The sequence below is a fragment of the Syngnathoides biaculeatus genome, chromosome 5, assembly GCF_019802595.1.
Source record: "Syngnathoides biaculeatus isolate LvHL_M chromosome 5, ASM1980259v1, whole genome shotgun sequence".
NCBI lineage: Eukaryota > Metazoa > Chordata > Actinopteri > Syngnathiformes > Syngnathidae > Syngnathoides > Syngnathoides biaculeatus.
Genome location: NC_084644.1, coordinates 6118374 through 6134176, shown reverse-complemented (window position 1 = coordinate 6134176; position 15803 = coordinate 6118374). Strand labels below are relative to the sequence as shown.

Genomic DNA, 15803 nt, shown 5'->3' with positions numbered 1-15803 from the left:
CAACTAGGGAGGATTAAAAACAATGTATGATACTCTCAGTACTATAGAGCTCGTGCACGTGTCGTCACCATTTTCACGCCGCCATATTGCCGGTCAAAAAGAGCTGATCGACAGTGTGGGAGATATTGAACCGGAGCAGAAGATACACAATCCCCGAGACTTGTTGTGCTGTTGGTTGTTACACAAGACGGGACAGATACTCAAAGAGATCATTCTACGGAATGCCATCTGAAAAGACGAGAAAAGATCGCTGGATTTTGGCAATTGAACGTGATGGATGGTGCCAAACCAAATACACACGACTGTGTAGCGATCACTTCTCTTCAGGTAGAAATTATTCTTCTCAATCTCAAATTCCCAAGAAGTATTTATAATGCCAAGTTGGCTCATTTGAGAACAATGCGTTTAAAAAAAAAACAACAACAACAGGGAGTAGTCTCCAACGTACACGAAGCGAGTTGCAGCCACACATTAATCTTCGGCACTTTGTTTTTTTTCTAATTTGCATTGTTCTCAAATGAGTCCAATGTGCATTTGAAAAAAAGAAAATAAACCGTCGGTCACACAGAGGTTTACCGAAGTTCAACGTGTAGCTGCAACGCGCTTCTGTGTACGGGGGCTGAAGCCTATCCCGTTGGTTTATTTTCTTTTTTTCATTTGAGAACAATGCATATTTAAAAAAAAACAAAAACATCTGTCACATAGAAGTTTACCAAAGTTTAACGTGTGGCCGCAACACGCTTGTGTGTACGGAGGAGACGACTCCCTGTCCCCCCCCTCCCTACCCATCATAGTTAATGATTGCGAGTTTGTGTAAAACCAGGGGTCATTTATCTAAATATTGGTATTTGTATTGAAAAAATCAGAGTTGCTCCATCACGATGTGCGATTTATTGTTGATTGAGAATAGATCCAGCAACAAAGTATTTGTATGCGTCCAGACTTTTAGACGCTTTCAAACTCTCCCGTGTAGATCTCGACGACTTACTCACCAGATCCATGCGTAGATCCAGTTGTCGAAGACAAACGGAAGCGGGCTAATAGTCCAATTTCTTATTGGCGAAAATATTGACTTCGACATTAAATATGGGTCCACTATGCCAAGTGTCTCTCATTTTTCCACGTACCTTTGTTTATTATCACCTTCTAAATGTTCAACGGTATCGTACAAAACTCTGGGCGTCGTGCTATAAGACGTATTTTCACGTCGTTTCCAACCGACTTAGCATTGAAGGCCAGTGACGTGATTTGATGACGTAGGTGCACAAGCTCTACATACACAGTTTTACGATAGACAGCATTGGACATCTTTACCTGGGAGCACCTCGTAGATGTCTGTATCCGGTGCAAGTCCCACATCGTCGTACATTAGCTGTTCTTCCACCTTCTCCACCTCTTCCTCCTCTTCCTCTTCTTCTTGGATAATACCAGACTTATCTACAGACATTTTTAGACGATATGGCATAGCAAGAATGCAATGAGGCTGTTGATGAAACAAAATATTATTATTACTCGGAGTATGTACGGTGACAGTTCTATGTGACAGAAGAATCTCCGCTAGGATGAATGGGAAAGTTTATAAAACAGTGGCGAGGCCGGCCGTGGTTTACAGATTAGAGACGGTAGCACTGAAGAAACAAACTGGAAGCAGAACTGGAGGTAGCAGAAATGAAGATGGTTGAGGTTCTCGCTCGGAGTGAGCAGGTTGGATAGGATTAGAAATGAGGTCATTAGAGGGACAGCCAAAGTTGGATGTTTTGGAGACGAGGTTCGAGAGAGCAGACTTCAATGGTTTGGACATGTCCAGAGGTGAGAGAGTGAATATATTGGAAGAACGGTGCTGAGGATGGAGCTGCCAGGCAGAAGAGCAAGAGGAAGACCAAAGAAAAGGTTGATGGATGTTGTGAGGGAAGACATGAGGACAGCGGGTGTTAGAGAAGAACATGCACGAGATAAGCGTAGATGGAAAAAGATGACATGCTGTGGCGACCCCTAACGGGACAAGCCGAAAGGAAAAGAAAAAGAAATATGTACAGGAATAATAATAGTGGCATGGCAAACCTTTCAAAACAAGGTCGATGCATTTCACCCATTCCTTTGCCTCTTTGGCCGACGACGCGCAGAACTAGTGAAAGGGCGGTCGAAAATACGGCAGTCAGAGTCAAATTATTCATGTAGCAATTACCATAAACAAACACCGCATTCATGAATCATAAAAAAAAAAAAAAAAAAAACACTCCGCAAGCAAGATGTTTTCACGTTGAAGCATGCACATTCTAATAAATATGTATGCGATGCTGAGACTTTGAGAAAGCAGCAGTTGTCAAATCAATGAATACATTTCCAGAAGAAAAATGTAATACATGCACACACGTAGTGACCCCAAAATAAATACATAAATAAATCGCAGCAAACATACCTGATAGTCTCGCTTGTCCGGAGCCGAGACTTCGAAACAAAAGTCTTTCTTGGAGTCTTTCCGTAGGAGGTTGTTCATTTTGACATTGTAGCCGTCGATGTAGAATTCGCCTTTCTGCTGCTTGTCTGTCGCGCGCCAACGACGTCGCTGTCAATATCCCCGAAGCGCTTCCCGTGCATGTGTCACCCTTATTTAGACAAGAAAAAGAAAACGGCGCCGGTACCTTTCTCGTGGCCGTAATAATAGAAGGTGCGATAGCTCAGCGCGCACCATCTCTTCTGCCATTCCTGGCCGAAAAAACTGTGGTCTGTGGAGAAGAGTTTGAAAGAATTGACAAAACATCTTTGTTTAACGCAGGAATTAATATGCGGGACACATTGTTTGTACCGTGCATAACTGAATGAAAATCCAATATATGAGGTCCAGGGAGGAGAATGACCAATTTTAGAAAAACGCTGAAAATGTCTGCCTTCGGGGAGGGGGGGTGGCAAAGGGGGGCTTACCTACAATTTTTTTTTATGAAACACACTGTTAAGAGGTGACCTCTGGTTAATTCTAATAGTGTAAATACAGGGCAATCATAATATTTTGAAAACTTAAAATATGAGTCCAAACAACTACAATAATTTTGCCAAACTTCAGACATAAAAATGTAGACTAAGTGATATATCAAATAGGCGACTGCACTTCCAAGTTATACTTCAGAAATAAATACACAAGTAATTTGTTTACATATCATGACATATAAAACTGAGCAATAAAATGCATAATCTACAACGCCAGTGCTACCGGTAGGCCTAATTGTATTAAGTTGTCAATTATATAATATTTTTGAAATTTACGTCCAATTTACCTTTGCGTTCCCCAGTTTGGATATGCTCCTGGATATTTTTTTGCTCCTCGGCTTCCATAACTGACCATGTCGGAACACAGAGCGCACGGCACTTTGCCGGGAACGTCCACTTTTTGTATGTGTTCGGTTAGACGATCCAGTTTTAATTGCTATCTGTATTTTTATTTTTTTTTTACCCCCGTGGTATTTATCAATTTCCCTGGCACGATCTTCATCTTTTCGCTCCAAGACTTTCGCCATTCCGACAAACGCGCAGACCGCTCGATAACATATGCGTACGTATGTCTATAAGCTATAACGATACCGTAGTAAACAGAACGCTTCTCTATGAAATGTTAACAGAGTAAAAATACCGACGAAATACCGGCAAAATACTCCCAGAAATCGGAACGTTGTTGTTATTAAAAACACCAATTTTAATGCAAACAGATAGCAATGCCGTTTTCCACTATCACATGACTAATTTCACGACGAGGGTTGCCGATAGATGCTGGCGGCCGGTCTTGATCACAGCCTCCCCATGCGTCAAGCCAGAAAAAAAAAAAAAAAAAATTCAACAGATTTATACGTTTCACAAAATTGACAATTTCATCTGAAAAAACTGGGAATTCCGCTAATCCGCAGAAAATCCTCATCCCTGGAGGTCACATTTCTACAAATTATATTTGTATAGTGGCTACATTGTGGAGCTGTGTGTCTGTATAGATCACATGTGCATTGCATTAGGGGACCACACACCCTTCCTGCGTTTCTCCAGATATCCCGACATGAGAATAGACTGCAGGTCTTGCGCTGCGATTGCCGGAGATTGCCGGGAACCTGAAAGGAAAAACGACGGCCGTTTAAAAAACTTTTCACCCGTAAAACGGCAACAGATGGGTGCTAACTTCGGCCTGACATCCACGGTCAGATGACGGTTGGCGAAGCGTTGCGGAGCATCCGCCGGGGGAACGTTTTTGCTGCAGTCACTGCGCGGCTGCAACTTCAATGCAAATGTTCAACTGCTGTGTCAAAGTTGCTTTGTGCGAAAGAGACGCCGTAAAAGTGGCAGCTGCTTACGGGCTATAAACCCCCGAGCCCCTGAATCACCACTTCACTTGGACTTCCCCTGACACATTATTTTGAAATGTGAACAGACAGCCATCGCTGGCCACAACATTAGGTACACCCGCACGAGTCAATGAGAAGGAATATGGCTCGATTGTTGATACGCGTTTCGCCAGATGTGGGGAGGGTTGCCAAAAATCTACTCAGGGTACTGTTAATTTAGAATAATACCGATTCAAGGAAAAGTAAAAAGCAGTCTTCCAAGTAATTACAGTCATCCTGTACTGTAAATCAGTTCACTTTTGGCACTCCCGCTACATCACAGATTTTAAAACGTAGACATCCAATTCTATTTCGCTAACTTTTCTCTCATATCGATCATTTTTCATCACATGGACTCATCTTACTATGGACTCAAGCAGCAATAACCACGAGTCAGATGGGAAGAGTGTGTAGAAGAACATTAGATAAAATAAAGTGCAACATGTCTACTGCATGGTAAAGCAAACACTTAACTAATGTAACGTACAAGTATTTATAAAAAAAAAAAAATGTAATCCCTTCACAGGTGGGCATTGATAGACACGTTCAATCCCTGTATTGAACAAGTGGTAACAAAATAAATGTGGAAAAAAAAAGCCCATTCATTCAATCCATTCAACAGCGCACACATTCAAAGCGACAAATGCTACACGGTAGAATGTGAGGCTGGTGATCCCAAGTGGACAAAATAAGACCTGCACCTCACAAGCATACTTTGTGTTGGGATTATGCTACATTATCCATTTTCTGTGCCGCTTGTCGACACGAAGGTCGCGGGGAGTGCCGCAGCCTATCCTACCTGTCAACGAACAGGGTCGCCACCCAATCGCAGGGCACATCGAGACAAACAGTTGCACTCAAAAATCACACCTTGGGGCAATTTGGAGTGTCCGATTAATGTTGCGTGTTTTTGGGATGTGGGAGGAAACCGGGATGCCTAGAGAAAACCCACGCAGGCACGGGAAGAACATGCAAACGTCCGGGATCGAACCCGGATCCTGAGAACTCTGAGGCCAACGCTTTACCAGCTGATCCACATTGCCGCGATGCTACATTATTTTTTAGCCAAATACCCCAATATACTATGGGATTGCGTTTAGAATCATTGACTTTTCTGAGCGTTGTCCTCATGTATAATTGTAGTAGACCGGCTCCAACTACCGGAGACAAATTCCTTGCATTTTTCTAACATACTTGGCAAATAAAGACGATTCTAAAGATAATGGTTTTAATTTAACTCTTTGTTTACACGGGTGAAAGGCTCACCAATCAAAAATTCTACGCAAAACTGCCATTTGTTTTCCCAAGTTCGATGTGAAGTTCTACTTCGACAAGTAAAATTCATCCAGGAAGCCAGTAATGATTTTCTCAGACTCCGTACTTCAGCGTGTCTGCGAGCTGTAAAACACCCATGCGCAGTAAAACAGGTGGCGGGAAAAGCGGTTACGCTCTGAAATGTCTTCCCAAAGTGTGTTGCCAAGTTACAGTTGGAATGTCTCCTGCACTGTGACTCTCCAAATCACTTTCTTTCAGGGAAGGACTCACTCAACAAGTGACACCTTAGCAAACAGCTCGCCTGGTGCGCTCTTACCCTCGTAGGGGTCGTCCTCCTTGTCTCCGTCGTTGTTGCTGCTGTCCACATCCTCCTCCTCGTCGACGGAGTCCTCTCCGCCTGAAAGAGGACCACTTGTCAGTGTGATCGCACGACGGGCGGTAAACCTGGACACCCTTCCCTGTTCTTGTCGTAGGGCAAGGGTGTCAAAATTGTCAAACAGATCCGATTCAGCGTCAATACAGTTTTGCTGTTAACTCGAAACACCAGAAAAGTCAATGAATTAGCAAGTCCCTCAATGATCACGTTAGCTATGAATTTTCACGACATATATTTTGGAATCAATTTAAGTGTTGCAATGTGCATTACAGCTGGACTTCGATCTCACTTTTTCTATGTGTGTGGCACCCCCAAAGTGTGCGTGCTAGTCTGAACAGAAGTCGAGGAAAAACTGTGTCAAACTGCATAAAATGACGAGGCGGACCATTTCAGCCTCAATACAGTTTGCTGTTAGCTTGAAGCACCAGAAAAGTCAATTAATTATCCAGTGTCTCAAATTTTCAAGTTAGGTATGAATTTCCACGACAACTATTTTGGAATCAATGTACGTGTTGCAGCGTGCATTACAGCTGGACTTCAATCTTACTTTTTCGATATGGGTGGCATCCCAAAGTGTGTGCGCTAGTCTGAACAGAAGTCAAGGAAAAACTGTCAAACTGCCTCAAACTACATAAAATGATGAGGCGGACCGGCCCACAGGCCTGGTGTGTGATATTTGCCTTAGATGGCAAAATGAAATCGCCTCAATTCCGATTAAAACATTGTTATAGAACAGTGATTCCCAAACAGTGTTCCGGGGTACATTAGTGTGCCATGAGCGCTCTTCAGGTGTGCTGTGGGAAGTTATCCAATTTTATGTAATTGCTAAAAAAAAAAAAAAAAAACATTTATTTCCAAGAAATCATGTATGTATATTCAGTGACAGACACAACAAAAAAAATCCTCTTCTATTAGATGGCAGGAAGTACACACAGTAATTAATCGATCCATTTTTGGTGACATTTACTTTTGTTTGTGTGCCGTGGGATTTTTCAATTGTAAAATATGTGCCTTGGCTCTATAAAGGTTGGAAATCACTGTTATAAAACACAGTACCGGTACTTCCTTGCCATACATTACAAAATGTCTACTATTGGGACAGACGTGTGCTCATATAGGAAGACTGGTGACATGTTCAAATCTCCAATCTATAACAATGTAGATTATTGAAAAAAATATATAGGAATAACTTACTTTTTTCCTTGAAATCATGTGGAAAACTGTTGTGAAGAAAACAGATGGCCCATTACTATCATAGATAGATAGATAGATAGATAGATAGATAGATAGATAGATAGATAGATAGATAGATAGATAGATAGATAGATAGATAGATAGATAGATAGATAGATAGATAGATAGATGATAGATAGATAGATAGATAGATAGATAGATGGCATACCCCAATTTGACCTCTTTAATCCGTCTAATGAAGGCTTCCCTCTTATCTTTCGCCTTCTTGCTCAGATTTTCCCCCTTCAAGCCATCACAGAGGAAGGCTTCAAGGTCTATACATGAAAAGAAAAGCAGTTAAATAAAAAATGAACACAGGTGCGCGTTCTATGGGGCCGTAAAACGTAACAGAAAGTCAGTCCGGTTTTTTTTTCCTTCCTCTTTTTTTGTCGAAGCGCCCCAGTAGAGAAGTGCACTGTCACAAAATGACGACGTGTTCAAACTTACTGAAAAAAAAAAAGTCGTCTTTAAATCGTGTTTTTTTTTTTACCTGAAATGAGCGCGGTGAGTTCCTCCGGGACGTCTCGCATTGTTGACCTGTCGTTCTGCCCAGTCACGTGATGCGGAAGTGGTGGCGGGAGACTCAAAACGCGGAAGTAAACCCCTGACCTGACATTATTTATTGGCGGGCACGCGCGCGGGCTCGCACGCCCGCGCAGTGACGTTTACGGCCGCGGTGGCCTTTCCGCGTATGCAGACGATATACGAGACAGCTACTGCCTACTTGATGCTTTAATGGGGCTTGACGCACTATTAAAGTCAGGGCACAATAGCATTGTCATATTTTACATGGATTTCTTGAAAATATCACACTGCGCGGGCATCCCAGCACATGTCACAAACAAACGCACGGGGAGGGGGGGTGTTTAGTTTATGGTGTTTATGTCAACATTCGAAATCCAAACTGGGATTATTGATAGGCAGAAAGGTATTTCGTCTTCAGATAGCGGGAACATCCCTCACAGCATCAATAAAAATATGAAAGTAGTTTACAGCGTTGTAAATCTGCAGGGCAAAGTTTTTTTTTTTTTTTTTTTTTACCTGCATGTTTCGGTTACCCCTTTAACTTTATGAGAGGGGATCAAAATCAGAGAAACAAGTTGAAATATGATGCCACTGCAAACTGATATGACAGTACAATTTTTTGGGGGAAACAGCCATTGTTGAATTTGTCATTTCGCTCCTTTTCTGTCGACATTCACGAGCCACAAACGTGCTCGCTACTGACTCGCAGCGGAACCGTATTTATTTAACAATGTCTCTTATTGCCGTTTTACGGCGGTTAGCGTGGTCGCCTCCCATTCGAGGAGTCCCCGTATTTGAATGTGGGGCCTCCTGTGTGGCGTTCTCGTGCTAGAAAATTGATGATCGATTGAGACGAGAGATGCTTTATTATCGTGGTTGCAGTTTACCGGGGAACAGAAAAGTGTTGCATCAAATTCGTTGTTGTTTACAGTGGGAGAAAACAGCAGGTGAACCCGTGGCAATTTCTTAAACTGCTGCATAAATTGATCATATAATAGAGTCTGGTCTCCATCTAAATCATAGCAATAACCAAAGGTCTTTTTTTTACCTCGTTGAGCAAGCTGCGCTGTGCTGTTGTCGTACTCTTTACAGGACGGCCAGTCCTTGGAAGAGAACCAACAGTGCTGAACATTCGTCTAGCATCAGGACATTCGGAGATATTTTTGTAACCTTTTCCATTTGTGCTGTTGCATGACCCGAAGAGTGCTACTCAGTATTTGTTTGTTTGGCGTTTGTTTAAGAAGAGGTTTTTAACTGAGTTTATTGAGATGAAGATTGGACGACATTTGATAACCACTTCATGCAGAATTTTAAGAAATTGCAAAAGTGTTACATACTTTTTTTTCCTTTCACTGTGTATTAGTTGGTGGCACGGTGGATTAGCTGGTGAAGTGTTGGCCTCACAGTTCTGAGGACCTGGTTTCAATCCCGGCCTTTGTGGAGTTTGCATGTTCTCCGTGTGCCTTTGTGGCTTTTCTTCGGGAACTCCAGTTTCCTCCCACATCCCAAAAACATGCAACATTACTTGCCAGACTCTAAATTGCCCCAAGGTGTGACTGTGAGTGCGGCTGTTTGTCTCCATGTGGCCTGTGATAAGGTGGCCACTAGTTCAGGGTGTACCCCGCCTCCTGCCCGTTGACACTTGTGATAGGCTCCAGCACTCCCCGTGACCCTCGTGAGGGTAAGCGGCGAAGAAAATGCATGGATGGATTTTTATGTTTGTGTTTGTTTTTTTAAACAGTGAAAAAAAAAACAATTCCTGGGATAGGCTCCAGCACTCCCCGCGACCCTCGTGAGGATAAGAAGCGAAGAAAATGGATGGATTTATATGTTTGTCTTTGTTGTTTTTTTTTAAACACTGAGAAAAAAAAAGTTGATTCCATGATGTCCTTGAACGTTGGGTTGAGGAGTGAGAAAATCAAATGATGCTAATAATAATAATAATGTTGGTCCTGCTGCGTTCAGGGGACGCAGATCCCTGTTGGATTTCGGCCATTCATTAATTCATTCATCTTTCCCCCAGTTGATTGCGATCAGATGGAGCTTCCAACTGTTCTGCTTCAACATGACCAAGATGGAGGGAGACGAGTACCTGCAGGAGGTGGACTCACTTGTGATCCAATAACCTTCCGATCCAATATGATCCAATATGAATTCCTCACATTTTAATGTAAATAAATAAATAAATGAAATCTTCCACCGTCACATGCGGTCTAGAATTATCTGCAATTCCTCCGTGTCCATTCCGTGACCCCGTCCTGACCCGGTAGTGGTTCCACGCAGCTTAGAGAGGAAAGGAGAGGAGAGTCACCTTGACCTTTCACCCATGTGCTGTTTTGTGAGTGTTTCCTTAGAACAGGGGTGTCAAACTCATTTTTGTCGCGGGCCACATTGTAGTTCCGGTTTCCCTCGGAGGGCCGTTGCCAACTGTGAAACTGCCTCATCATATTACTTATGAAATTTATAAACATGTTTTGGAATCAGAACTCAAGCCTAATGGGTTTTCAACTATTGTTCATGTTTGGTAACACAAAAATATTTATAATGTCTCAACATTATTATTTATAATTCATGACAATTTCAAATTTTTGTAAAAATCTTCACAAGAATCACAGAAGTTGACGCAAATGAGCTGCCTTCACGGGCCACGTAAAATCCAGTGGCGGGCCGGATCTGGCCCACGGGCATTGAGTTTGACACCTGTGCCTCAGAAGATCGAAACTTGTCTTCAATGTTTGGCATCAACAAGTCGTCAAACACATTACAGATTTCCTCATTATAGTACTTTACATTTGTGCGTACACTGTGGTTGTCACTCAAAACAGTCAAATCATCTTTCCTCATTGTAATGAACGGAAATTGCACAATGGCTTCCGGTTCCCCCAAAACATCAAACCGAGATGTAAGAATGTTGTTGTTGTTCCAGAGGATAAAGAATATATAGCTGTATTTTCTGCACGTAAATTGTGTGAATGATTCAAATGGATGGTGCATTGGTATGTGTTTTGTTAGCCCGTCTATGGCGTTTACCATTATGTGTTAGCGTCAAGCATGAAACGAAGTTCGCGGCCACCGCATAACTAGCGATTGCAACTCAAATGTTTGCTCTCAACTATCCATCCATTCATTTTCTTTGCCGGGTTACGCCCTGAACTGATTGCCAGGCAATCGCAGGGCACATAGAGACAAACAACCAGACTCACAAAATCATACCTATGGGCAATTGAGAGAGTCCAATTAATGTTGCATGTTTTTGTGACGTGGGAGGAAACCGGTCTGCCCACGCATGTAAACTCCACACAGGCGGGGCCGGCATCAAACCCGGGTCCTCAGAACTGTGAGGCCAACGCTTCACCATCTGATCCACCGTGCCACCTGCTCTCAACTAAACACAATTAAAAGAAATCTTCCCCACAATGGCTTCTTGCTAAAAATAATAATAATTGAACTTGTAAGTTGGACCACTCTTAAGTTGAGGTACCATTGAGTGTGTGTGCGCGCGTGAATATTTTAAAAATATGCACTGAACCCTTGAAATCTGTTTATCCTGCAAAATGTAAGTAATTTCTAATAGATTGACCTAAAGTGTGTTTTTTTTCTTGACAACGTGGACATTATTAGATGTACAAAAATCATACTTAATGATTTGAGTTGAATGTGACTGTAGCACGAAAACAAAACAAAATGGCCGCACGTGATTAAAACCATGTGAGTGTCAGCTCGACGGCTTCATCTTTTTAAAACTGTTGACACAAATTCATCAGATTCTCTCATTGTTCTCACTGTTGACACCCACAAAAATGCCAAAACTATTACATAGAGGATACGTTTGAATTTGAATTTTAGGCTATAGGATACATAAAACCATTCATATTGTCTCTTTCCTTTTTTTTTTTTTTTTTTACATTTTGGAAGACGAATTGTTGGTCATAAAAAAAATTTCGGTGAGCCACAATGGTTCAAGCACACTTAATTCAAAGAAGGCGTAACACGGCCAAAAAGCCAATAAACAAGCACCCTTACCGTTGTGAGTTTTATAGGCAATAAAATTTAATTAGAGAGACGAGAAAAGTCGTAGCTTTTGCCCTCCTCGCCTCCAAACAGGCGAATCTCACTGCAAAAAAAAAAAAAGTCTTTTTTCTATTCTTTGAACATTCAGAAGCCTAAACTGCATTGGAAAAAAAAATTGAAAATATTTCTGGGTCATTTCATAATGTTGAGAAACCTTTGACAAAAAAATCAATAATTATGAACAAAACCTTAATTAACATTGTAAGTAAATATAATTACGATCAATATAAATATTTATTTCCAGAAAAAGATACTCTCCTCGACAATATGTATACAAAGATATAAAATTGAATGCCCAAGGTACGTATGCAGTTCTTTAAAAAAAAAAAAAACATTTTTAAAAACTTACCTTCTTTGTATCACTGATCAAGGAATTCTCCTTGATTATCAACACAAATTGCAAATGAAAGTCAAGCGTCTCAATAGTTGAAGTTTTGGGCTTCCATAGTTGTGAGCGTTTCGGAGAAGAGTTCCAAGGTTTCAGGCGATAACGCCAGCGGACTTTGAGCAGAACTGGGCCAGCCTGGCGAGAACGGGCACGCGCCTGAGGAAAGTTCCCGCAAAGAGACGGCCGCGCCCGGGGAACGATCCCCGCGCGCGCCGGGGGTCGGATCGTCGTCCGGGCCTTTGCTAGACCCCCAGACGGGAGCCGAGCGAGTGCAATTGGAAGGATATTTGGCATTTTTCCCACCCGTGCACGAAGACGAGTCATTGTCTCCGTTGTGGCCGCACGGGGAGAGTTGCGAGTTGAAAATATTTTGCTGGAAACACCTCTCCCCCCTGGCCTGTAGCACCTCCGCCTCCTCCCAAAAGTCCTCCGCGAATTGGCTCCGCCGGTTCTCTTTGAGGTGCGTCTGGCGTTTGTGCTTCATCCTGCGGTTCTGGAACCACACTTTCACCTGCTTCTCGCTCACATCCAGCGAGGAGGCGATCTCCAGCCGTCTGGGTCTGCACAGGTACTTGTTGAAGTGGAACTCCTTCTCCAGCTCCAGGAGTTGCGTGTTGCTGTACGCCGTCCTCAGCCTCCTGCAGGACGCCGCGGGACATTCGCCGTCGCTTGTTATCTCGGATGAAACTGAAAATAAAGTTTTTAAAAAAATTAAAAAGTAATCATCGTCACAATAATAAATAAAAACTGAAAAGAAGTGAAAATGGCGGCAGGGGGAAAAAGGTGCAAATGAGGTGAAAGCAGAAAATTTACGAGCTCCAGGCCAAATATGACATGTGGAGATTAATGCCAGATGCACAATCCATCACGATTTGAAGACATGATTTAAAATCCCATTCATTTTTTTTTCTTTTTTGTATTTTAAGAGGTGCCGGCACCTCAAGCCTGTCATGCATGCGTGCAGATAACATGCAAGTTATTATCGCGAGATGCTTATCAATCACGTCGTCCCTGCCTTGCAGCGGGGACGAGCCCGCAGGAGTCTGCAGCCTCTTGCGGCTTTTCTTCTCCCTCATCCACGGGTACCGCGCGGCGGACGGTGCCCCGGCGCGCTGCGGGCTTCCGGAGCCCCTCGTCGGCGTCGACGTGGCGGCGGAGGCCGCCCGGAAGCCATCCCGGTCGCGGGGGGACGTCAGGCACTCGGCGAGCGACGGCCGGCTGTTGATGAAACCCCTTTCAAGGCCAAATGCGTCATTCATCTCCTTTCTCTTTCTATTCCTCCTCGGTTTTGGAAAGGAGTCATTAAAAAAAATAAAATAAAAAAAAAGAGAGATGAAATCAATTAAGTGGACAGAGTCGACCCCTATGATGCGTGAACTGTTGCTTTGCAGAGCACATGGATGGGAATCGGAGCGTGGAACTTGTCACATGATTGCGTCTGCCCAATGACAACTTGACGTCTTTTTTTTTTTTAATCAAAAGAGGCCACTGTCCCTCCTCGTGATTGATCGAGAGAGAGAGAGAGAGAGAGAGAGAGAGAGAGAGAGAGAGAGAGAGAGCGGGGGCGGGGGCGGGGGGGCTAACCCATTTAACACATAAATGATGACATATTTACAGTAGCAGAAGAAGAGAGTATACCATGCAAATTCGTGCACGACAACACAAAAAAATGATCTTGATGCAAAATTATTAGGATGCCTTTACAAAACTCATCACAACATCACTTGTCAAATGGCGCGTATATTATTGTGGATTTAAGTCACAGCTTCTAACAGGGAACCTGGGATTTAGAATTCTTTTTCCATCAATTTAGAGAGGGTTTTTTTGGGGGGCCACCATGCTGAATAATAAAAAAAAAAATCGATTGTAATTTTAAAAAAGGAAGATGGAAATTACTGCAAAAATACCAGAAATAAATTGTATTATTGTAAGGTAAATTTTATGAGGGGTTCCCCCCAAAAAATGAACATCACAGGAATGAAGTTGCAATGTTAGGTCATCGTTTTACAAGGAAAAGGTCCAAATGTCACGAAAGGAACGCAAAGGAGGTCAGAATTTTTACAAGAAGAAAAGTGAAAAGTTTAGGGGGAAAGGGGTAACAACGCAGTAATGTCACGAGAAAAATTGTACAATTTTGCAGTCATTAATGTCTAACATGATGAATAAATAAATAAAAACACCAGTAATCTTACTCGAGGTTGGGAGAGAAAAAAATAATAATACTATAACAATTAAAGTATCAATTATGACTTGTTCGGCGTTTTATCTGCAACGAGGCCGGTTGGGCAGCTGTTGAGTGTAGCAAATTTCGTGAACCGCAACTAATAATGACGTAATATGATAACTCCATTCTTGTATATCCTCTTTTCCACGTGACCTTTTTTTTGCACACTATGACATACATTTGAGACCTTCTTCCAGGGAGGACGGGGGGGGGCTCACCACGCAGTCACGTGACGCCCAGTTTACCCTCCCCCACGCACAGATTCAGCAGACACGCAGAAAGTGGGGGGATTCCTGCATCTGGATTTTGCTGTACATAGGGCATATTACCATTATTATTAGTAGTATTATACGATACACAAATGTGTATAACGTTCATCATATCTATCGTTTTTTGTTTTTATTCTTATCCTAGTTCACCCCCACAATGCCATAATGTGTGTGTGTGTGTGTGTGTGGCAGCTTTTAAAGCACTCTTGTCTACCGCGATGTTGACTATTAGAAGTGCGAGGCGTGCAGGGGAAGGGGCGGGGGTGGGAGCGCGCGGGTGGGAGGGGGGGCGGGGGTAGGTGCAGGAAGGATGTGAGGGCTGTTTATTGCACGGCTCTAAACAAAGAAGGCTGCGTGTGATCAATCTTTCTCGCTCGCTCGACGCCGTGACAGCTCCCCTTGCCCCCCAAGAACGCACTTAAAGCATCTCACACTTCCTGACATCAGATTAGGAGCAGCAGAAAGGCGAGGAGGGCGCCCACTCCACTCCAGCTGCGCTTTAAGGAGGATTCAAAAAATATACTTTCCCCCCCCCCCCTCTCCCTCGTGGCACTACATCAGATGCAAAGAAGCAAATGTCCTTCTGAAGATCATCTGATTTTTTTGTTGCATTTGCAAAAAGGACCGCAATGGTACAAAAAAAAAATGAGCAACGGATTCGGAAAGGTTGTTGTTTTTTTTTTTTTTTTGAACGAATGGAGCAGCTTTAGTATTGTTTGTGGAGGTGAGTGGGTGTTGGCATTCCCATTCACTCCTTTTTTTTTTTAAACATTCCCATCAGCCACCCTGATGTAAAATAATCTAGACTACTCACACTTAAGTGCTCCTACGCAGTGCATGTGTCTCAAGTATTGTATGAATTATGCATTCATGCTATAATGGACTCCTAATTGCGGATGAATAACAATAAGGGATTACTATGTCTAAAAAAATGTGTCAAATTAGACTAATGGAGTCATTATTTGTGAATTAAAATGGATTGATGATGACAATCGAATAGTTCATGTTATTGAATTTGAATATGGATTTGACTACTACATTTGCCATGATTTAAAAAAAACATAAGGAAATCATAACAATT

At 42.6% G+C, this 15803-nt stretch overlaps 2 protein-coding genes across 5 annotated transcripts in view; both read right to left on the bottom strand.

The window, feature by feature from the left end:
- skap2 (src kinase associated phosphoprotein 2) overlaps positions 1 to 7977 on the bottom strand; it is a 40354-nt gene extending 32377 nt beyond the window's left edge. Inside the window, exons 1-9 of one of the 3 annotated variants that reach the window (XM_061819382.1) lie at positions 7736 to 7977; positions 7415 to 7520; positions 7207 to 7232; positions 5953 to 6033; positions 4011 to 4091; positions 2643 to 2726; positions 2420 to 2544; positions 2062 to 2125; positions 1315 to 1437 (exon numbers count right to left, since the gene is read on the bottom strand). In XM_061819382.1, coding sequence (XP_061675366.1) covers positions 1315 to 1437; positions 2062 to 2125; positions 2420 to 2544; positions 2643 to 2726; positions 4011 to 4091; positions 5953 to 6033; positions 7207 to 7232; positions 7415 to 7520; positions 7736 to 7775 — 730 coding nt within the window. In that variant the 5' untranslated portion in view covers positions 7776 to 7977. The remainder of the gene's footprint in view (positions 1 to 1314; positions 1438 to 2061; positions 2126 to 2419; positions 2545 to 2642; positions 2727 to 4010; positions 4092 to 5952; positions 6034 to 7206; positions 7233 to 7414; positions 7521 to 7735) is intronic. The other 2 variants (XM_061819381.1, XM_061819379.1) reach the window with 2 other exon arrangements.
- A 304-nt stretch (positions 7978 to 8281) lies between these two features.
- On the bottom strand, positions 8282 to 13555 carry LOC133500558 (homeobox protein Hox-A2b-like). Of its 2 annotated transcripts, XR_009794942.1 has the most exons (4): positions 13245 to 13555; positions 12191 to 12916; positions 11794 to 11884; positions 8282 to 8873 (listed from the first exon to the last, which is right to left on the bottom strand). XR_009794942.1 is itself a non-coding variant. In XM_061819383.1 (2 exons), exons 1-2 carry the CDS (start codon positions 13486 to 13488, stop codon positions 12261 to 12263), a joined length of 900 nt encoding a protein of 299 aa, XP_061675367.1. In that variant the 5' UTR covers positions 13489 to 13555; the 3' UTR covers positions 11860 to 12260. The 2 variants fall into 2 exon arrangements, 1 of the variants encoding a protein (XP_061675367.1); XM_061819383.1 differs by lacking the exon at positions 8282 to 8873 and having other exon boundaries at positions 11860 to 12916.
- Positions 13556 to 15803: the final 2248 nt, after the last annotated feature.